Source organism: Molossus molossus, unplaced genomic scaffold (assembly GCF_014108415.1).
Source record: "Molossus molossus isolate mMolMol1 unplaced genomic scaffold, mMolMol1.p scaffold_m16_p_5, whole genome shotgun sequence".
Taxonomy (NCBI): domain Eukaryota; kingdom Metazoa; phylum Chordata; class Mammalia; order Chiroptera; family Molossidae; genus Molossus; species Molossus molossus.
Genome location: NW_023425388.1, coordinates 84,041,475 through 84,063,931, shown reverse-complemented (window position 1 = coordinate 84,063,931; position 22,457 = coordinate 84,041,475). Strand labels below are relative to the sequence as shown.

The 22,457-nt window shown below is 41.1% G+C and overlaps 1 protein-coding gene and 1 pseudogene across 3 annotated transcripts in view; one reads left to right on the top strand and one right to left on the bottom strand.

The window, feature by feature from the left end:
* The window catches only part of DCBLD2 (discoidin, CUB and LCCL domain containing 2), an 88,740-nt gene that overhangs the window by 58,890 nt on the left and 7,393 nt on the right, over window positions 1-22,457 (top strand). For all 3 annotated transcript variants that reach the window (XM_036243206.1, XM_036243207.1, XM_036243208.1), the window contains exons 4-13: window positions 4,988-5,039; window positions 7,536-7,608; window positions 7,918-8,051; window positions 9,705-9,745; window positions 10,590-10,805; window positions 11,555-11,679; window positions 16,158-16,308; window positions 17,595-17,681; window positions 17,834-17,959; window positions 20,997-21,090. In XM_036243206.1, the coding sequence (XP_036099099.1) occupies window positions 4,988-5,039; window positions 7,536-7,608; window positions 7,918-8,051; window positions 9,705-9,745; window positions 10,590-10,805; window positions 11,555-11,679; window positions 16,158-16,308; window positions 17,595-17,681; window positions 17,834-17,959; window positions 20,997-21,090 (1,099 nt within the window). The remainder of the gene's footprint in view (window positions 1-4,987; window positions 5,040-7,535; window positions 7,609-7,917; window positions 8,052-9,704; window positions 9,746-10,589; window positions 10,806-11,554; window positions 11,680-16,157; window positions 16,309-17,594; window positions 17,682-17,833; window positions 17,960-20,996; window positions 21,091-22,457) is intronic.
* On the bottom strand, window positions 970-2,618 carry LOC118617322 (annotated as a pseudogene).

Below are 22,457 nucleotides of genomic sequence, written 5' to 3'. Positions count from 1 at the left end.
GAACCTGTGCGTGTGGAGCGCTGGGAGAGAACCTGTGCGTGTGGAGCGCTGGGAGAGAACCTGTGCGTGTGGAGCGCTGGGAGAGAACCTGTGCGTGTGGAGCGCAGGGAGAGAACCTGTGCGTGTGGAGCGCTGGGAGAGAACCTGTGCGTGTGGAGCGCTGGGAGAGAACCTGTGTACGTGGAGCGCTGGGAGAGAACCTGTGCGTGTGGAGCGCAGGGAGAGAACCTGTGCGTGTGGAGCGCAGGGAGAGAACCTGTGCGTGTGGAGCGCTGGGAGAGAACCTGTGCGTGTGGAGCGCAGGGAGAGAACCTGTGCGTGTGGAGCGCAGGGAGAGAACCTGTGCGTGTGGAGCGCAGGGAGAGAACCTGTGCGTGTGGAGCGCTGGGAGAGAACCTGTGCGTGTGGAGCGCAGGGAGAGCCTGTGTACGTGGATCGCTGGGAGAGAACCTGTGCGTGTTGAGCGCAGGGAGAGCCTGTGCGTGTGGAGCGCTGGGAGAACCTGTGTACGTGGATCACTGGGAGAGAACCTGTGCGTGTTGAGCGCAGGGAGAGCCTGTGCGTGTGGAGCGCTGGGAGAGCCTGTGTACGTGGATCACTGGGAGAGAACCTGTGGGTGTTGAGCGCAGGGAGAACCTGTGCGTGTGGAGCGCTGGGAGAGGACGTGTGTGTGGAGCGCTGGGAGAACCTGGGCGCGTGCCGTATAGGGAGGGCCTGTGCATGTGGAGCGTTGGGAGAGCCTTTGCATGTTAAGGTACAGGAAGCAGAGATCATCCTGCACTGCTACCTACATTTACCTGATAGAAGTAAAAGTGGAAGTGATTATCATATATATTTTCTATCTCCCTTTTGGCTGTAACAAGAGCAACAGACCTGAAATTAGAATCACCGAACAAACCCAAAATAGCTTTTCTCTACTTTGAGTGGCAATAATAGACCAGAGGACATTTTCTGAGAATTGGAATGCCATTAAAGAGAAGGTGGTGAAGGCTCATTTCCTTTATCACTGTTTTTTTTTGTTGTTGTTTTTTATCCTCACCTAAGGACATTGTTTTTGCATTTATCTTCAGATAGACCAGGATGGAGAGAGGGAGGAAAAGGGAAGGGAGAGAGAAAGAGAAACATCTACTGGTTGCCACCCACTCAACCCCAACTGGGACCGGGGACAAACTACAACCGAGGTGCGTGCCCTTAGCGGGAGCTGAACCCTGGACTCTCTGGTCCATGGGCCAACGCTCTAACCGCTGAGCCAAATCAGCCAGGTCTATCACTCACTTACTGTCTTTTAAATTCATGTTTTCTAAAGCAACCTCTAAAGGCATAACATCTACACAGCCCATAGCACCACAGTCTGCCCTCCCCTACCCCTTCATCCTCCTTTGAGCAGCGGTTCTCTCTCTCTCTTTTTTTTTAATCCTCACCCGAGGACCTTTTTCCATTTTTTGTTCAGGTAGAGTGGGAGGGAGAGAGAGGAACAGAGAGAGAGAGAAACGTCGATGCGAAAGGAACACATCGAGTGGCTGCCACCTACATGACCGACCAGGGCCGGGACAAACTGCAACTGAGGCACGAGCCCTTAGCGGGAACCGATCCCGGGTCTCTCTGGACCGCAGGCCCACACTCTTACCGCTGAGCCAAACCGGCCAGGGCTGAGCCAGGGCTCTCTTGAGCACTGAGTGGACAGAAGGAGCCCTGGAGTGAACAGACTGCTGTCTGCAGACTCTCTTTGCATGGTCTGGTGCTGTTTCAGACATTTTAGGATCAGTCAACCTTGTTCAAAGAAATTGGGTATTCTGGATAGTTTGCTGTCTGCTTTCCATGTTAGCTGTGTTGGTTATTGCTGTGGAATAGGTGACTGTAGTGGTGACACTGTTAGGGTGCCAGCTGGTGTTGCATGCGGTCTCCAGTTGCTGCTGTGCCGCCTGGCACGCTGCCCTTAGCTGTAGTGTTATCTGAGGAGTGCAAGTGCCAGAAGAATTAAGCTGTCCTCCTGCAGAACATCTTACCTCTGATAACATAACAACTCAGCTGTAGGACCCATGGCTCCCCTATTGCTTGGAGAATATGAACTCTGAGGAGAAGAAAGACCACTAGTAGAACTGCTAGTAAAAATGCATATTTGATCTGTGAGCACGAGGACCTCCTAATCCCCGGCCATGTTTCACCCGGGGATTCTATATACATGAAACATTCTACATACATGTCAAACTGTACTCGATTCATCTAAGTCTCTGGGTTTAAGTGTAAGATGAGCTGCAGAGTCATCCGTTACATGAGTAGGACCCTCCAGGTAATGCTGCCCAAACTGGACAAATGACTTCTGTTGATGTTCCTGCATGTTCACACTTAACTTGTTCTTGACGAGATGTCTCCATATAGCCCATTTTTCTGCAACAGGGGACTATGGCTGCTCTACAGAGAAAGCTTCCCCACCACAGAACAAATCAAAACCTACCCTTGTTCATGTGTGTTGCATTGGGGTTTAGTTGTACACCTTGTTGCACCACTTTTATAACAAGACGCACAAGGATTGTAATTAGCAAACTAAACCCATATCTGCAGCCTCGAAAGTCTCCTTTTAAACATGCATCACAGATGACACCTTCATGTCAGGACATCCTAGTTCAGACAGTGGCAGCGTGGTCCCGCCCGATTGAGCCCCCATGGAATTTGAGAGCAAGGACAAGTGAGTTGCACACATTTGCGCTGCATAATCTGGGGTTTCAGCACTGCATGGACCTGTAACAAAGCCCTGTTCTGATCGAGTATATCCGTGTCGACCAGCGTTTTGGCACGTGGCCTGAAGGTGATGGGGCCAGCTGGCAGTCTTCTTGTGGCCTAAATACCATGTTGGACCACACAGGTACCTTTTTATCCCAGACCATTAATCTTAGAAGTTCAAGTTTTAATCTTAGAAGCTGGAAACTCTTTTGGTAGAACAGGAAAGTGGAAAATTAATTCTTATTAAGGCAATGTAAAGATTGCCAGGAATAACTAGAATATAGGTAATTCCGTGTGTCTGCTTTTCCCAGTCAGTAAACCCAGTAGTAGTGAACCCCTCTCCAGGCATGTATTCTCTTAAACTTCTAAAACAGAGATTTAACCTAATCATCATTTAAATGCCTGTGTTATACAGACATTAACCCATATAATTGATTTCAAAATACCGCTTTTCTGTTGGTATAACAGTTGTTACACTCTAGTTCCTTCAAGACAGTTGGGTAATTTTCTCAAAATTGTAGAATAGAGTCATCAGTTATCCTGATGCTGTTAAGATGGCCATTGGTTTAACAAATATTTGCATACCATCAGTATACTGGGATGCGTGTGAGGTGCTATCTCTAGCAGAGTACTGGTCACTCTCAACAAAGTTGTTTGGCCCAGCATTTATATGTGAAGTCACTTACCTTCGTGATCGCCTTAGGGCCTTCCAAGTTTTCCTACCTACCGGTTAGTGCGTGATTGGACTTAGCCAAACATGCTAATGATCAGTTACTCACCCATGTATGTAATAAATGGTGTTTGAAAGCCTCTTGTCACTCCATGTGCTATGATTGCTGCTGGCGACACGAGATGAGGACACCTGGCCTCAGTCTCTGTGTGTAGACCAGGCATTATTTGGTGATGTTGCTTGGAACTGTGTAATGCACCTACAAAGCGTTCATATATAACGTGCTCCTATGAGAGCCTGAGATATAGACATCCATTCGTTAAAACAGACAAACTTAGGAAGTGACAGTTACCTGGAGACCTTAGAGAGGAGTCAGCTCATCTGAGGGTTGAAAAGCCTCCCAGACCAAGAGAACAGCATGTTCCAGAGCAGGCTAGTGTGGCAAGAAGCCGAGGTGGATGCCAGACAAGACTGAGGCAGGACCAGGCACTTAAGACCTTGTGGATGTCATGATGAAGATTTGCCCTGTGTCCTAAGAGCAAAGGAAGCCATTGAAGTGCTTAAACCAAAAGCCACCTTTTTATGGAGCCTATGAAGTAGGTCTTTTTAAAAGATTTTTTTCTTTATTGATTTTAGAGAGAAAGGAAGGGGTGGGGGGATACAAACATCGATGAGAGAGAACATCAGTTGGCTGCCTCTTGCATGCTCCCCACTGGGGATTGGGCCCACAAACTGGGCGTGTGCTTCGACCGGGAATTGAACTGGTGATCTCTTGGTGCATGGGTCGATGCTCAACCAGTGAGCCACCCGGCCGGGTTGAACTAGGTCTTAATTAGACAGCCTAGCTCTTATTCAGACTTAACTTATTTCTAAATAGAAAATGTTAAAATGTTAAAGTTTTGTTATATTTAGAGCAGCGCTTCTGCAACTATGTAGTGTGTTTAAGAATTACCTAGAGGGCTTGTTAAAACAGACTGTTGGGCCCCCTGCCAGAGATTCTGTAAGTCTGGACAGTGTTCAAGAATTTGAGTTTCTAGTAAGTTCTCAGAAGATGCCGATGCTGCTGGTCCTGCCCTGAACCAGATTTTGAGTTGCAACGATTGAATGAACTCACCTCTCTTGTCATTTTCCTGGTGTGTAACCAGCAAAGGATCATTTTTAGTCACACAATAACTGAAATATTTTTTTCATTTTTTCCAGGAGCTATACTTTATAGAAGCCATTTAAAGGCAATAAATTATACATATCTGTGTCCCGTCTGTACACAGGTTGGGGCAAAAGTAGGTTTACAGTTGTTTGTATGGAAAAGAATACGATAATAATACAAGCGTAAACTGTTTCACGCACTCACATCGTAAACCTGTATATATGTGACTGAGGTGATGTGAACAGCACCAGGGAGACATAGCCCAGACACCAAGATACTTAAAACCAGAAAGAAGTGTTGATTAACAAAAATGTATAAAAGGTTATTAGTACTACTTTGACAGCTGTTGCGATTTTGAAATTTAGAGCAATATGATTTGGGATCTGGAAACTGTGTTTCAGCAAGAGTAAACCAATATACTACTGAATCAGTTTTCCATTTTTTTCTAGATCTCATTACTTGTTTAGACACTGCATCCAGCTTTTTGGAACCTGAGTTCAGGTATGACCATATTTGTGCCTTTTTCTTCTTAAATTTACCTTCGTCTACTTCATCCTCATTCTTTTTTTTTTTTTTTAATTTAAACCTCACCGGAGGATATTTTTCTATTGGTTTTTAAATAGAGTGGGAGTGTGGGGGTGGGGGGGGTGATGAGAGAGAAACATCAATGTGAGAGACACACATTGATTGGCTGCCTCCCACATGACCCTGATAAGGGCTGGGGATTGAACCTGCAACCCAGGTGTGTGCCCTTGACTGAGAATCGAACCCATGACTCTTTGGTCGGAGTGCTGATGCTCTAACCACTGAGCCAAACTAGCCAGGGCCATCCTCATTTTTTATACACTAAAGATTAATTGCACAGTGACCCATAGTCATTGTTTTAAGACCACACTCAATTAAGCAGAGTTTATTTAAAGCCACTGAGTTGCCACCATGTTTCAGTTTTGTATTAATTGTAGCATGTGGATCCTCTCCACAATGAAAATGTAATTTGAATCTACTTTAAAACTAGTTGCTCTTCAAATTCTGGCAAAACTGCTAATAAAAGAAGAAGAGCTATTTGTCTTGTGTATAAAAAGAGAAGAGCATGGTTTAGACTGTACAGAATTTCAGTGTTCTTACCCAAGTAGCATTTCTACTACGATTTCTCAGCTTTATGCCCTCTTCTCTGCCTAGACTAGAATCAGCCACTAATTGATTTCCCTTCCATTTCTAACCTTTGCTGGCTTTGTTCTGCCATTCACACTGCTGCCAAGTTGTTTTCTAAAACATTTATCTCGTCATTCCCCTGCTTACAAATCTTCAGGTCTTCCTAATTAATGCTAAAAGTCATCCAGATCCCTTAGCTTGGTGTTCAGGATCCTGTCCTAGGTTCTGGGGCCATTTTTCGAGTCTTATTTCATGCATCCATGTCGAAATGACCCTGGATTGGTTACACTGCTCTGAGCTCTCAGAATTTTGCCTGGAATCACTTTACTCCTCTCTGCTTGGCAAAATCGTTCTCATCTTCCAAGGCCACCTCACCAACCTCCCTGTACCTTGCTACCTCTTCATAAAGAACCTTCACTTTGTCTTCAAAAATGGTTCTGTCTCTGGGATGGGTGTGCTGTTCAGCACTGTGAGGAGCCTGGTCTGCAGAGGCAACCCTGGCATCAGTGTGGCACACAGCCCTGCAGAAGGTCGGCTGCCTTGGGCCCTCCACTCTGTAGCTCCGCTGTCACCGCCCGCGTGCTAGCTGCTGTCATCCTCACCTGGACTCCTGCCCTGTCTGTCCCAGTGTCCACTTACGGTTCCTTACAGGCTCTTTTCTTCCCAGGAGCCACAATATACTTTAAAAACAACATGAATCAGATTATGTATATACACTGTCCAAATCCTTCATTGACTTTCTGTTTTTACTTAGAAACATATTCCAGACTCCTCTCCGTAGCCCACAGGTCTCTTTGTGATCTGGCCCCTGCCCACCACTATAGCCTTCTCTCAAACTAACCCACCTTTGCTCTGTGCAGTCTGCCTGCACGACTTGTGCTCAGTTCCGGACACACTCAGCCACCCGGCCCACGGACGTGCTGTTCTTTCCAACGGGGGCGCCTCTCCCTCCACTTGCTCCAGGGACAGCCGTTAGTTCTGCTGAAGCTTCACTTCCTCAGAGCCCCATTCCCTGACCGAGGCCGTGCACAGCCCTGCGCATGAGCAGACTCTGACACCCACCTGCCACCGCCGACACGGGACCCCGGCACTCAGTTCCTCAGTGTCCCCATCTGTGAATGAGGGTGGAAACAGTACCCACCACATCGGTTCTTGGTGGATTGCCTGGAGCACTTAGAATGCTGCCTGGCATATACTGAGTTCACTGAACACGTGTATTACTTTATTAAGTCTTATTCCTCCACTTATTTCACAGAGTCCCTTTTCTTCATAGCAGAATCATAACCTAATTAATTATTTGTGAACGTATCAGTTTGATGTCTTCCCCACCACTGGAATGTAAACCCAGGACCTAGCCCAGCCCAGCACTTAGACCACAATAGACATTCAAGGAAATGTGTTGAGTGGGTAGCTGTGGGTAGTGTGTTGAGTGGGAGAGGGAGGGAGGGAGGGAATAAATGAATGAATACCAAACATTTTTTTAGATCAACATAAATATGATCAATAGAGGGTTGGTGTAATAAATTATGGTTTATCCACAAAATAGAATATCATGTAACTATGAAATGTGGTGAATAGATCTTACAGTAGAAATATTTTTATAATTATTATGAGGTAAAATAATCAAAGCTGTATGTAAAATAGAGGCCCTTTTTGTACCTTTATGGATAAAGACTTGTATCGATGGATAGGAGAAAGTCGGAAAGGGCTTTTCAGGGGTGGCGTTCCCTCAGGGGTGAGATGATGATATGTACATTGAACTGAAAAATGGATATGTGATTTTTTTGGTCTTTTCCCCCCAAAAGTACAGTGTTTTGTGCCCTTTAACTTGTTTTTATTTCATAGTAAGTACTGCCCGGCTGGTTGTCTGCTTCCTTTTGCTGAGATATCTGGAACTATCCCTCATGGATACAGAGATGTAAGTTGGCTATAGACTTAGGTTAAAGTTGTGCTAGGACTTTATTTGTTTTTTAAATTTCAGAATAAGTAGATGTGTACTTGTTGTATATCTTTGTTTTGCTATTTTTCTAGGAATCATTTCTCTTTAGTAGTATATGATGCTTTATTTTTTTCTTCTAAAAAATTGTTCTGCGCTACGGCATCAATAACCTGTCCTATGTTTATCAAGAAAACTGCCCAGATAAACTAATTTCTTGAGGAAGTGTAAGTCTTCTTTACAAATTATCAAAAGAAAGTCGGAAACGGATCCTCTCTCTCCCATCCCCAGTCCTCGCCGCTGTGCATGGCCGGGGTGCACGCAGGGGTGGTGTCCAATGCCGTGGGCGGCCCGGTCAGCGTGGTCATCAGCAAGGGCATCCCGTACTATGGAAGTTCTCTGGCTAACAACGTCACGTCTGTGGTGTGAGTACATTTGCTGTTTCTAACAAGCACGCTGGGCAGGGGTGGGACAGGGACTCAGACTCAGCAATGTGACAGTGGCGTTGAGGAAATACCATGCGTGTGCTCGATGCCTGAGTGTCCTGAAGGGGACAGGCAAGGTTGCACTGCCTTGGCTTGTTTCTGTCAGAAAGGTAGACGAAGCGTCATTGGTTTGTTTTTTCTTTTCTAAGTGTCGAAAAATAAGAGTCTAGAAGTATGTTGTCAAGTCATTTTGTTGACTTGACTTCATTTTAAAGATCAGAAAGTGTAACTGCTCTGTTCTTTACAGCCTGTGTGACCCAGGAGGAATTGAGGATAATTGAAATACTTTGAATGTGAATTAAATTTTGACATACATTAGAGGTGGGAGTGTATGAATCACCCTCCCATCCCCAGAGAGTGTTTTCAGAATGTATTTTCATGGTCTCTAAGATGTTCTAGAGACATGAGAACTTGGACTAGTCATGAGAAGCAGGTCAGGCGTTAAGTAGAACCTGGTACCACTGACCTGTGTGTGTGGATCTTGCTTCGTAGGCATACTCAGTCCTGCACACAGTACTAACCTTCCGAACCCAGCTTATCCTCAGAGGCCTGGGCCTCTTACCATTCAGGAGACGGGAGCATGATCCACACCCATGGCCGTAGAAAGCAGGAGTCAGCACACTTTCTCTGTAAAGGACCAGCTAGCCAGTGTTTTAGGCCTTTATGGGCCACATGGCTCTGTCACTTCTTATTTGGGGTGGGGGAGTTATTTACAACTCTCTAACCATGCAAAACCCACTCTTAGCTCACAGGCCATAAGAACAAGCCATGCATGGGCTGTCTGCCCATTGCTCGTGTACAGTCAGCTACCTTTCCTTCTGTTGGTTTCTTCTGGATGCTTTTGTGCAGATCCTTTTATTCTTTTCCCCTGTTCTACCTTTAGACAGATTTTTTTAATGAATTTTCTTTTTCATATTTAAAAAAAAATAAAGACAAGTTACACCCACTTGTAACAATCTGAATGTTGTCCTTAAAGGCAAGAGCACACCCTGGTGGTTTTATCCCTCCAAGTTCCTTAGCATCTTCGACCTGCACCTGGTGACCTAGTCGCTCATCCCGCCCTCCATTCTCCCCCTCACCTTGCTGCCCCAGGCTTCAAAATCCAGGTGCAGCGCTGCCCTGCAACACAGAAACTTCTTGTCCTTCATGCTGACTTCCTGTAACTAATGCAGGCTCTCAGCAGTGGCCAGCTTTCTTCTGTTTACCCCAGGAAGCTGGAGCCTCCTTGTCTGAGAATCGCTCCTTTCTGTGCACTTTCTCCAGAAGCAGTTGCTACAGAAAAGGCTGAGGAGTCTATTTATTTTATGAAAAAGAGATAAAATAAGAGTATATAGTCAGTGGTAAAAGGACACATTTGCACAGATATGGAAGGAGGAACTAGACACTTGTAGAGAATGTTATTTAAGCTGAGTTCAGACGTTCTGCTTAGAAATGAGACTCTGTTTTACTAGGAACATTATCAGTTTCTAATATACAGCCAAAGAATAGGCTTCGTTCTTTATACAGTAAAATAAAAAAATGTTTTACTAAGACAGGTATGGGCAAGTCATATGTTATATGATGTGTCACCAAAAAAACTGTTCTCTCTTTCAGGGGACACTTATCTACGAGTCTTTTCACATTTAAGACAAGTGGTAAGCCTTTCATGGACTTTATAAATTATTATAGTTTATATAGTAGCTAATATTTTTTGAACAGTGGATGTCAAGCATTGTGCCAATTGCTGTTCCTTGTACTTTCTTACTTAGTTGTCACAATAACACTATGAGGTTAAATGCACATTTAATAATATAATGAATGGAATAAACTGGAAGTTTTGTATTGGTAGGGAAATGATCATGTAAGCAAGGAAACCTTCTAGAAAGGTGATTTTTCAACCTGACTGAAGGTGCAATTCATGTTTTGACTGAAAGTGTTTATTGGATGCCTTCTTCTACTTGTCAGGTACTGTTCTGGTCTAGGAAAACAATAGTGAGCAGAAGAACCAAAATTCTGCTTTCCTGGAGCTTACATTTTGACACTGAGAAATTGACAATAAACAATGACTAAGTCAATAATCACTTATAATATATTGCTTATAATATTATAAAAGATATAGAAAATGAAGGGAGGAAGGCTATGCAATGCAGGAGGAACTGGTGGGGTAGGGCGAGCCTCATGGAGACTGTGACATTTGAGCAAACACCTGAATGAGGTAAGGGTGTGAGTCACCCACTGACCTGGGAGCTTGTCCCAGGGAGAGGGTAATGTATTTCCATTAAACTCATGGTTATTGCTTGTGAATACATACATACAGTTCCTGACAAGACACAAAACACAGACACAAGAAACACTTGCTTTATTTTGAAATGTCTCTGTTACAGTATATTATTTGTGTAGTATATGTTAATTAAAGGTACAATAGAAAGTTTGCAACAAGCAAATTTATATAGATTTTGAATTTATATCTGTAAGCCCAGTTACTTTGTTTTGTTGCAGGTTGTTACGGAACTCTCGGGATGGAATCGGGCGTGATTGCCGATCCTCAGATAACGGTGTCGTCTGTGCTCGAGTGGACCGACCACACGGGGCAGGAGAACAGCTGGAGGCCCGAGAAGGCCAGACTGAAGAGACCAGGACCTCCGTGGGCTGCTTTCGCCGCTGACGAGTATCAGTGGTTACAGATAGATCTGAACAAGGAAAAGAAGATAACAGGTGAAGAGACATAACTTTTTAGAACAATTTATGATACTGATTTTATTTGAAAATCTGGTGATGTCTAAGGTTTTCATAGAAAATTAAGTCACTGCAAATTTAATTATGTTGTTTTAAGTTTTCTTTACTGGTGTTCATGTTACTGAAGGTGGTTTTATAAAAAACATGACAGAGGAGAGGAGTTGGTATTTGCAGCTTATTAGCTTTTATAATAAGATTCTTTTAAGGTAGTGTTTTAGAGACATCTTAAATAACCATCTATTATAGTCATTAAGAGAAATTTATGTTCAGGGAGCCTACTTTAAGTACTATAAATAGTATTCCACATGTGCTGAGTATAAATTTAATTATTTAGAGCAGTTTAGCAAATGATCAGAATAATTGGTTGGGATTGGTTTTGTTAAAGATTTTGCTTTGGTACCAAAAATAATAGCAGTAATCATCTTTAATCTGTTCATTCCCAGGAAGTCATTCTTACTTGGTAGGTGCAATATATTTTACAGTGATATGAACACAAGCTGCTAAAATAGAATGGTCCTTTCCGTGTGTGTGCACTTCTTCCTGTCTCTGCAAGGGGACAAAGCCAAGGATTTGGGTACTAGTATGATGAAACCTTGCATTTAGACATGATTAATGTGTTATAGGCAAAAATGTTTGAGCATTGTATCTTAGGTGTTTATGTTTCAGTGGTGAACAGACTTGGAAGATCAGACCATGTGCACTAATGAGATCAACTGTCCATTCCTCAGGCATTGTGACCACTGGCTCCACCATGGTGGAGCATAATTACTATGTGTCAGCCTACAGAATTCTCTACAGTAATGATGGGCAGAGATGGACTGTGTACAGAGAGCCTGGTATGGAGCAGGATAAGGTAAAATGATTGACAAGGTATTTTTTTAAAACTTTTGTTTTTTTAAATTAGCCTTTGCTAAAAGTCACAGGAGCTCTCCTGTGTGAGATAAGTTAAATATCATTTGGTCTTACTCTGCCCCCTCCTGGTTATTTTAGGTAGTGTTAGTTACTGACCATAACCCTTCTAACCATGGTTAAGAAATTCTCAATGGTTTTAAGGTCCCTTTTGATGATTGTAAGGGTTGAGTATTTTACTGATTTTTTTCCACCACATTTTAACTCACTGTTTTAGATACTTTATTAGGAAATTCTAAAAGAGAATTTGTAATTCCTTGTTTTCAAAAAGCTTTTCTTTTCAGTACATAGAATGATGGACAAGCCTAGTTTGTTTTCCAGATTTCTGCTTTGTAGGCAAGGGGGACAAAAGAGCTACAGACAAGAGTGCATTAATTTACAAGATACTGTAGACTTGAAAGGTCATTTCAAGATCACTTCAACAACTTTGTCTTAGAAAAGGTCTGTATTTTCCAACCTGAAGAATTTCCTTAACTTTGGTGGCCATTATGGAATTGTTGTCTTAGTTAACAGAACATGACAGTGCTGAAATGCACCAGATTAGATGAGAAGGGGTAGAGAGTAGGCATAGGTGGCTCCCATCTGTCACGTTCACCTGAGCTCCTGGCCCTTGATCCACCACAAGGCTCTTGTAACTGAGAGTCCATGTCTCTGAGGAAGGTAGATAGATTCCTCTCATCTAGAATTGAAATGTGAGCACATATTTTTAATGAAACTTCCCTGTGAGTTTTGTTTCAGTTATATGATATAGTCAATTCTCTATCATATATAAGCTTTATTAATATATCTTCAATGACTACTTTTCTCATCTCTGTTCAAAAACTGCAGGGGCTTCCTGTAGTCTTTTATTTGGATCTAAACTCTTCTGCTGTTATTCAAGGCCTTCTTTCCTCTCTTCTACTTGATATCACATGAACTTCATCTTTGGTGAGCCTCTACCCACTGAAGCAAATAACAGTATTGTCCCCATTCCTACCTTCCAATGTCCCCAAACTGGACTACCTTTCACTCGTAGCACGTCCATATTTATTTGTATAATACTTATATATTTGTGGAATATAGTTAATTTTTTGAAATTATAACAATTATCCATGCTTATGTTATAAAAATATCTAAGAACATTGAATTCTATTTCTGAAAAAGATGTTATTTTGTTTCCTTTTGAAAGATAATTTCACAGTTGAGAATTCTAAGTTGACAGTTTTTTATTTCTGTAGTTTAAATATGCTGATACATTGTTCTCTGGTTTGCATTGTTTTCAGAGAGAATTCTGCTACATTTCTAATTGTTCCTCAATATGTAATGTGTCTTTTTTATTTTATTTTTTTTACCTTGGCTACTTTTAGATTTTCTTTTTATCATTTGTTTTAAGTAATTTGATTATGATTTGCTGTATGTAGTTGTCTTCATGTTCCTTCTGCTTGGGCTTCTTTGAGCTTCTTGGATCTGTGGGTTTTTATTTGCATCAAATTTAGAAAATTTTAGGCCATTTTTTTTTCTTCAAGTATGTCTCCTCTTAAGTTCTAACTACAGGATATTATGGCTCTGGAAGATGTCTTACTGTTCACTGATGCTGTTCATTTCTTTAATCCTTCTCTGTGTTCTAGTTTGAAAACTTCTATTATTTTGTCTTCAAGTTCAGTAATCTATTCTGCAATGTCTATTTGCTGTTAATCCTGTCCTGTGCATTATCGTCAATATTGTACTTTTCACTTCTAGATTTTCAGTTTGGGGCTTTAAAATTTCTTCCCTGTCTCTCCTTACCATGCTCGTGCTTTTCCTTCCCTCTGACACACGTGGAGTCTACAATAACTCTTAACTCTTACCTGCTAATTCTGTCTACTGATGTGTCATATCTAGATCTTTGTATGTTGATACAAAGATCATGTTTTATATGTCTGGTAATTTTCTGCTGGTTGCCAGACATTGTAAACTTAACATTGTTTGTTGCTAGATTTTATTTTTTATTATTTCTTTAATTTTGTTTGAGCTTTATTCTGGGACCCAGATTACTTGAAAAACATTATCTTTTAGTTTTATTAGGCAGGACTTGAGCAGCCTTTTGTTCTAATTTTTTCTTACTACCGAAAAAATAGTATTCTAAGTATTCAACCCAACAATCCCATGTATTGGGAAGTTTCTTACTCTGGCTGTTGGCAGTGTGAGCTGTTCCCAGCTCTGTGTAGCTCTCTGTGGCTCCTTTCTGGTGGTTTTTAACCCATCCACAGATAGTTTCTTTATATGTAGCTGCAGATTTAAGGAGAATCTTCCTAAAGATCCTAGAAGTTTCTCTGAAGTTTTCTTCTGTCCCGTACTCTGCAAATTCTAGTTGCGTCTCCATCTCTGAGATCTGTCTCCTGGATTCAGTTAAACATCAGGCTCTTACTAGGCAATATTGGGCAGTAGAGGGGCTCACCTCATTTGTGTCCCTTTTCTCAGGTATTGTTGCACTATGCTGCCTGTTGTCCAGTGTCTGAAAAACCATTGTTTCATATATTGTATTTGATTTCTCAGAAATTTAAGGCAGAAAGTTAAATCCAATCACTGTTAGACTATCATGGATAGAAATGGAAGACCTTGTATGGAACTGTATGCCTCACTTACGTTAGCCCATCTGCTCCCTCATCTGTCCCCAACTCAAGGGTAATTGGTGTATTTGTTTGCATACCCTTTCTCAGCATGCATACATGCATGAGCACGTACATACAGACTGAGAGAGCTTTTGGGTTTGTTTTGAAATGGGCGTGTATGTACTTGTTTTTATAATATATTGCTTTTAATAATGTGCCATATTTGTGTGTGCTAACATCCAGTAAATTTAAGTTCTCTGAGAATGGGAACTTTGACTTCCTTTTCCATTTATCCTCATGACACCTTCAAACCTCTCTGTACATAGGAATTTGAAACAGATGCTCATAGGTTAAATATAGCAAATCTTTTTTACTTAGTTTTTATAAGACCTTTCTCCTTTCAATTTTCTATAAAAATGAGACTGTGGTATGGAGTAAGATCTCAGGGATATAGTTTTTATATCCCAAAGTGATGCTTATTCATTATTTTTGTTCCACTAATGTAATGAACTGTAAATAATTGCCTTTGTTTTATTTCAAAGTAATATCTGAGGAAATAATAGTGTGGAGATTATTGTAATTTAAAAATAAACCTCTCAGAAAATGAAGGATATTATCATGTCTTAGAAATTTACAATCTAATGTCATGTGAATCCAGCAGGAAGAAAATAGCTATAATAATTGGAAATGACTTGATTGAGGAAGTAAACATTTACTTGCTCTTACCTTAACTGGTAAAAACAAACCACTTTGATTTTAGGCAAGTGCTTATTTATTAATGGTCATTAGAAACTACCTGTAGATGATTTGGCCTGAAGGAACAAGGAGGGCTTTCTTGCTTGCTGGAGCAGTAAGTCAGTCAGGAGACAGATGCAGATCACTGCTCTATCACTGACTGGCTATGCGATCCCGCTCTGAGCTGCAGTTTGGTGGGCTCTGTCTGTTTTGCAGAATTGTCATGAAGAGAGCTGAGTTAATTATATGAAATGCTTTGTCATTAGGAGCTCTTCCAGTGTAAGGTATTATCATTTTTTGCTTGAAATCGAGGGAATGAGATAGTACTTGAAATCATATTTTTACCTAAGAATTATTCATATAATGCATTTGTTGCTGTTTACTTATTATCATTAAATTAGTCAGGTAACACTGTCACTTTTCTGGCTCAAAGAGCAACAAGAAAGGAAGAGAATATGGGAACTGTGTTTATGTAGTTTATCCAGTAGGTGGAGGTATATATCTGTCCTATGTTTGTCAATATAAGTTCACTCTCAGTCTATTTATTGAGAAAAAATGAAAAGTACACAGTAAAGCATTTCCACTAAAATATTACATCTTTGATTATGCTTTACGGTGAAAATAAAGTCAACATACTTAAATAGTTGGTCATTCCACAGGACTGGAGTTACTAATTCCTTAATAACAATGTGCCGTCCATTGCAATGAGGCTCTCTTCTCAGATTGCCAAGTCATTATTCTTGTTGTGTGTGTATCACCTTAACATCATTTTATATACTGTATTTTTTAATGAATTTTTGATGAAAAATGTACAGCTTAATGGTTTTCCAAATTGTGATTTATTTATTTTCTTAAAAATTATTTCTTATAACTGGGGAAAGGGCAGGGAGGGAGGGGGAGGGGGGAATCAGTGGGGGGAAAAGGAGAAACATCTGTAACAAAAATTAATTAATAAAAAAAAAAAACACCCCCCAAAAAATTAATTCTTATTATCATACTTTGCAGATCTCATTTAAGGCCCACAAAAATAAAAAACAAAAAAATACTTGTTACAGTGGAACAATTTAGCCCTGGCCTCTGTTGATATAAAGTACCAATTTTTTGTTGTTTTTTAAAGATATTTCAAGGAAACAAAGATTATCACCAGGATGTGCGTAATAACTTTTTGCCACCAATTGTTGCACGTTTTATTAGAGTGAATCCTACCCAATGGCAGCAGAAAATTGCCATGAAAGTGGAACTGCTTGGATGTCAGGCTCTTCATAAAGGTAAAGCAGCACCATGTTTCAGATACGTTATTGTCACTACTTAGACATGCTAAGTGCTGTTCTCAGAGAAGGCAATTAATAATAATGGTTTAACCTCTAAATTACATTATCTCTTAAAGGAATTTTTATTTTTTAAAAATACGTTTTTATCACTATTTGAGAGAGAGAAGAAGAGAGAGAGAAATAGATATATCGATCAGCTGCCTCCTGCATGCCCCTCTGGGGATCAGGCCCACAACTCTGGCATGTGCCCTGACCAGGAATCAAGCTGGGACCTCTTAGTCCAAGGGATGATGCTCAGTCCACTGAGCCACACTGCTGGGCCTTCAAAGAATTTTTAAAAAGAACTAGTTATCCTCTTAAAAAGTTAGATATCAAAATGATTTCCAAATGACAGGAGAGAGGGCGTCACTGACGAGATGATGTAAGTAGATTACTTTCCATATCTAGTCTCAATCTTAATGATTTTTAATTAGGTTTCATGTATTTGTATTGCATAAACACTGATGATTGATATAATAGTAACCTCAGTCTACTTTGAATAAATTAAAAGTGGGAGTAACTTCCTTCATTATTACATAATAATTTAATACTGTGTTAACTGTTGTATCTCTATGAACTACTACAGTGCTAACACATAGTGGGTCCTCCATAAAAATTTATTAAATGGATTGATGAGTAGTATATTCAATTGCAGTAAAATTTTTATAGCTTTAGAGTTCAGCATCATTTGCCTCCCATTGTTTTTCTTAACCAATTTCCCATTTGCCCCAAGAATGCGCTTTGGTGGCGCTTGCGGTTGTAGCGTTGACCCCAAGATAACTCTTGGATCACAGTCCTAACCTTACTCCCAAAGTTTGCCTCTGGTCATCAGATACATTTCTGTTACATTAGGATTAGAGACAAGTTCCGTTTAGAAATCATTTCAAGAACAGTTTTTGTATTTTATGTTCACACCGAAAGCCAGTCAGATTTGCTTCAGCCTCAAAGAGTGTGTTTATGTGACATTAAAGGACCACGGGCCACGAGCTGCATTTGTTTTCTCTAACAGGAAATGGGTTAAGGAGATTGCTTTCGGACAACTTATTTATTTAAAAACAGAAATCCCAGTATATTTGTGCGTTTATTAAAGAATATATTCTTCCTTCTGACACATTTCTCTCTGAGATTTAGAATTACTGTGCAGAATTAAGTATTCTAAGAAATGGTAAAGACATTTAAATTACTATTTATAACTAAGATTTTTATAAACAAAATGTATAAACTTTTCTAAACCATTCTTCAAGGTCGTCCTCCAAAACTTACTCAACCTCCGCCACCTCAGAACAGCAACGACCTCAGAAACACGACAGCCCCTCCAAAAATAGCCAGAGGTATGCCTCCTTCGCACGTGAGAATTTCATGTTGCCTGGATTTGTGCTATAAATATTTGTCATAAATATATTTAAAAGCACTCTAAAATAACTATTTTAATCAAGCTGATGTAGATAAAAGAATAAAGAATTATAAAACCCTTTTTTTCAAGGTCGTGGCCCAAAATTTACTCAACCACTACAACCTCGCCGTAGCAATGAATTTCCTGCACAGACAGAACAAACGACTGCCACTCCTGATATAAAAAACACGACCGTAACGCCAAACGTCACAGAAGGTGGGCAAACCAGACATTCACCTGTCACCGAGTAGTGTTTGACTGCTTGCAGCTTCAGTTCTTAAGAACATTTCCAGCTCTTGAATCTTGTTTCTTTTACTCAGACTTGTGTTTTTTAAGTATAGCGAGAAAACTGATTCCCTTCCTGGGGGAAAAACGCACTGCTGTTCTCCGGAGCCGTGTGCAATGGTTCTTTCAATGTCTAGAGATGGCTGCTGTAGTCCAGGCCCCTCCTGCCGCTCGTGTCTGTACAGTGGACACATGGAGTCTCAGGCCTAGAAGTAGATCTAGAAATAACTAAGAGCGTGGCAGGAAACACACCTTTTAAAAAAAATTATATAGTAATTTGCTAGATAGGGAACTTGGTGGCAAAAAAAAGGAAGAGAAAAACAAGTTTTGGGGAAAACTAATACTTTTTAAAAAATACTGAGTTAACAAAAAAACCTTTGGTCTCTTTTTAAAATGTTTTCGATTATAATTTTTCAGGTTATAAGCGTATCAGTAGAATTTACTTTCCAACTTCATTAATGATAAATAAGGTATTAACATACATAAAACATACTATTTTTTATTTTATAAACTGTTGAAAAACAGTTTCAGTTGAATACAGGAAAAGAGCATCTGTGCTCTAGAGGAATCGGTTTCAGAGTTGGCAGGTAAAGAACACTCACTCATTTTCAAGACAGCACGGAGAAGAAAAAGCAATTCACTCAGAGTAACTTGCGCCACATGCAACTTGAATCATTCTTATTTTCTGAAAATGTGCCTGGATTCAGATAACTTTCTCCAACTTTCCACGTGTCAGTTACTTTCCTGTCTTTCAGACAGACCAATTTCTTTCTCATGCTGCAGGAAAATCTAGAGTGAAGTAGGAATTCTCAGAGCCAAGAGATCTTAGCATCCACAGAAAGCTTCTTTGCCAGTTTGCAGAAGGCATGTGTTTGGGCAGAATCCGGACCACATGCCTGGATGGAAGAAGAGTCATTTAAAAGTATTGCTCCCCCTGGTCGGTTTTCTCAGTGGTTAGAGCGTCGGCCTGTAGACCAGAGAGACCTGTGTTTGGTTCCCGCTAAGGGCATGTATCTCAGTTGCGTTTGTCCCTGCCCCCTCTTGGGGTTGTGTGGGTGGAAACCACTCGATGTGTCTCACATCAATGTTTCTCTCTTTCTCTCTTCTTCGCTCTCTGCCTTCCGCTCTATCTGAAGATAAATATATGTGTGTGTTTGTGTGTGTGTGTGTGTGTGTGTGTGTGTGTGTGTGTATATATATAAAAATAAAATAAAAGTATTGCTCATCTTAAAATCTGATTGTAGAACCTTAAAATCTCAAAACTGTAAGTGTCCTTTTAAAACACTTTCTTCCAGAACTAGGATCCCTGTAACATTAAAAAGAATAACCAAGAATGTACAGGTGTTTTTTAATTGAAGAATGTCGCCTTTTCTGTGGGTCAGTGATATTGTAGACCCAAACCTAAGCACAGTCGTCCCTCGCCACTTCGCGCTTCGACTTCCGCAGCTTCACTCGATCGCTGTTTTCTCGGTGAGGGATGTCTGTATACATCATCCCTCGTTTATCGCGGTTAATCTGTTCCAGACTCTAGCGGTTGCATCTGGCATTGAAGGATTCCTCGGGTGCTCGAATACATAGACCTTCAGTCCATACGTACAGTAATTTTAATTTTAATTGTAATACAGGGGTATATGATTGACTCAGACAACTGAGCGCGCACTGTCATTTTCACTGTCTCTATCACCTTTTAATGAATATATTTGAAAAAACTGCGATAGAGTGAAGCCACTTGAAGCATGAAGTTGGAGGGATGGCTGTAAAAGAATCCTACTTCTCAGAAATTCATTTGTCGCAGTAGTCAGGGATGGATTAACCGAGGTAAACGAGGACCGGCTGTAGGTGTTTTAAAGCCTCTGATTAGCCCAGCAGGTGTGGCTCAGTGGTTGAGTGTCCACCCACCAAGAAGTCACCGGTTTGATTCCCAATCAGGGCGCATGCCCAGGTTGTGGACCAAATCCCCAGTAGGGGGCATGCAGGAGGTGGCCAGTTGATGTTCCCTCTCATCCATGTTTCTCTCTCTCTCGCCCTCTCCTTTCCTCTCTGTCTCTAACATCAATAAAGAAAAAATAAAAAAAATAAAAAGATACATCCTTGAATGTCATATTAATTTTTTTCTTAAGAATAAATCCTAGACATGAAATTGCCAAGTAATCGTAATTTATACATATTACCCCAAAATTATACAAAAAGTATCAATTTATATTCCCATAAAAATGCCTTTTTCCTAATATCCTTTTCAACAATTAGTTCTTTTAAATGTTTGTGAATATGATAAGCAGAAATAGGATCTTATTCTTGTTTTAACTTCCATTTCTCTCCGGTTACCAGTGAGGCAAACACAGTGAATGGTCACTGGTTTTTTTAATGTATTGTTCATTCATCCCTGCCAACTTTTCTATTGTTTGTTTTTGTATATCCTGTAATATATTAAATACAGTAACCCTTTATCACATGTAAAACATACTGTCTCAGTTTATCATTTTTCTTTCAATCGTTGTCTTGGTGATTTAAGAAGTTACTACGAAGCCCTGGCTGGTGTGGCTCAGTCAGTTGAGCATCATCCCATGCACCCAAAAGTTGCCGGTTCTGTTACCACTCAGCACATGCCCACATTGCATGCTGAATCCTGGTAAGGGGTGTGCAGGAGGCAGCCAGTTGATATTCTGCTCTCACATTGATGTTTCTCTTTGTCTCCCCCTCACCCTCTCTCTCTCTCTCTAAAAAAATCAATAAAATCTTTTTTAAAAAAGAGAAGTTACTATGAAAAAATTTTAATGTAATGCAAAGGTGAATTAAATAGTGTGACAAACTTCCATGTATCCATGAAAGCTTTTGAGGTTATCAGCTCATGCCTAGTTTTGTTTCATGACAATGTTGATGGTATTTTTTTGAGCTAGAACCTTTTGAATGCTGATGTGGTTAACCTTCACTCTTTCCCTTCATAATGTCTGCCTTTGGTATGTTTCAGATGTAGCCTTGGCCGCCGTCCTTGTCCCCGTGCTTGTCATGGTCCTCACCACTCTCATTCTCATATTAGTGTGTGCTTGGCACTGGAGAAACAGGTTAGTGAAGAAGTCATTCCAATTGGTCCTAGTGGGGGTGTTTCCAACTGAGATAGAAACTAAATACAGAAGGTGAACTATGTAATTCGTCTTTTTGAGAGAGTTAAGACAGTCATCAAAATAATTCTTGTTTCTCCTTTATTCCCATAAAATGAGTATATTAAATTACACAGTTACTGAATACTTTTATTGTATCAAGTTTTTTCAATATGGCCCTGGCCAGTTTGGCTCAGCGGTTAGAGCGTCGGCCGGAGAGACCCGGGTTCGGTTCCCGCTAAGGGCACGTACTTCGGTTGAAGTTTGTCCCCGACCCTGGTTGGTCGTGTGGGTGGCAGCCACTCGATGTGTCCCTTCACGTCGATGTTTCTCTCTCTCTCTCCCTCCCACTCTATCTGTACAAAAAATGGAAAAATATCCTCGGGTGAGGATTAAAAAAAAATTTTTTTTTTCAGTATACACTGGGATAGTGACATAGTAGGTGCTTAGAAACATCTACTGAAAGAATGAAACACGGTTGCGATCCTCATGGTGTTGGGAAGGATTGACTGACAGAAAATGAATTATAACAGACTTGGATGAGTTGTTTATGACGTGGAGAACACAAAATGCAAGAACTATGAGCGTTTTCTAACATCCTTTCTTCAGGAAAGAGTAATCCTTAAGACTGACATGTTTTACTACAGAGAAGGCATTGGGTGTGGCCACATGGTGGAGGGAGGAAAGCCCAGACCAGAGGGACCCGGGGGAGCCCCGGCGTGGAGGCTGGGAATGTGGGCAGACGTTGAGTCACCGCATGTGGGCTTGGCCTGGAAGAGCACCGAGGAGGACAGGAGGACCGGGAAGTGCAGCCTGGGCCAGGACCAGGAGAGCTTTCTGGAAGAGGAATTTGGATTTCATTCTGTAGATGGGGAAATCATTGGCATGTGTTAAGCACACAGGTGGTGGTATCAGATGACTGGCAGCAGTTTTGCAAAGTGGATTGAAGTAGAGAGACCAGAAGAGGCAGGAAGATGAATTAGGAAACTGCTAAGGCCGGGTAGGAACATAGCACAGCAATTCTAGCAAACAGAGATGAGAGGGAGAGATATCCCAGCGGCATTGATGGGATGCGTGACTGGTTGTCAAGTCATGAAGCTGGAGGGATCTAGGATGATCTGGTGTTTCTGGCTTGTGCAGTTAGACCAGCAGAGGTGTCAGGAGTTAAGGTAACACATCAGGAGGGACGGGGTTGATGGAGTGAGAGAATGACTTCGTTTGTTCGGCCATCAACAAATCTTGAGCTCCTTGAGCCTTGTGCTAGGAGTCCAGTGATGAGCCCCAAAGTTTACAGAATGGGGGAGAATACAGTGCAGAAAACCTGGCATGGA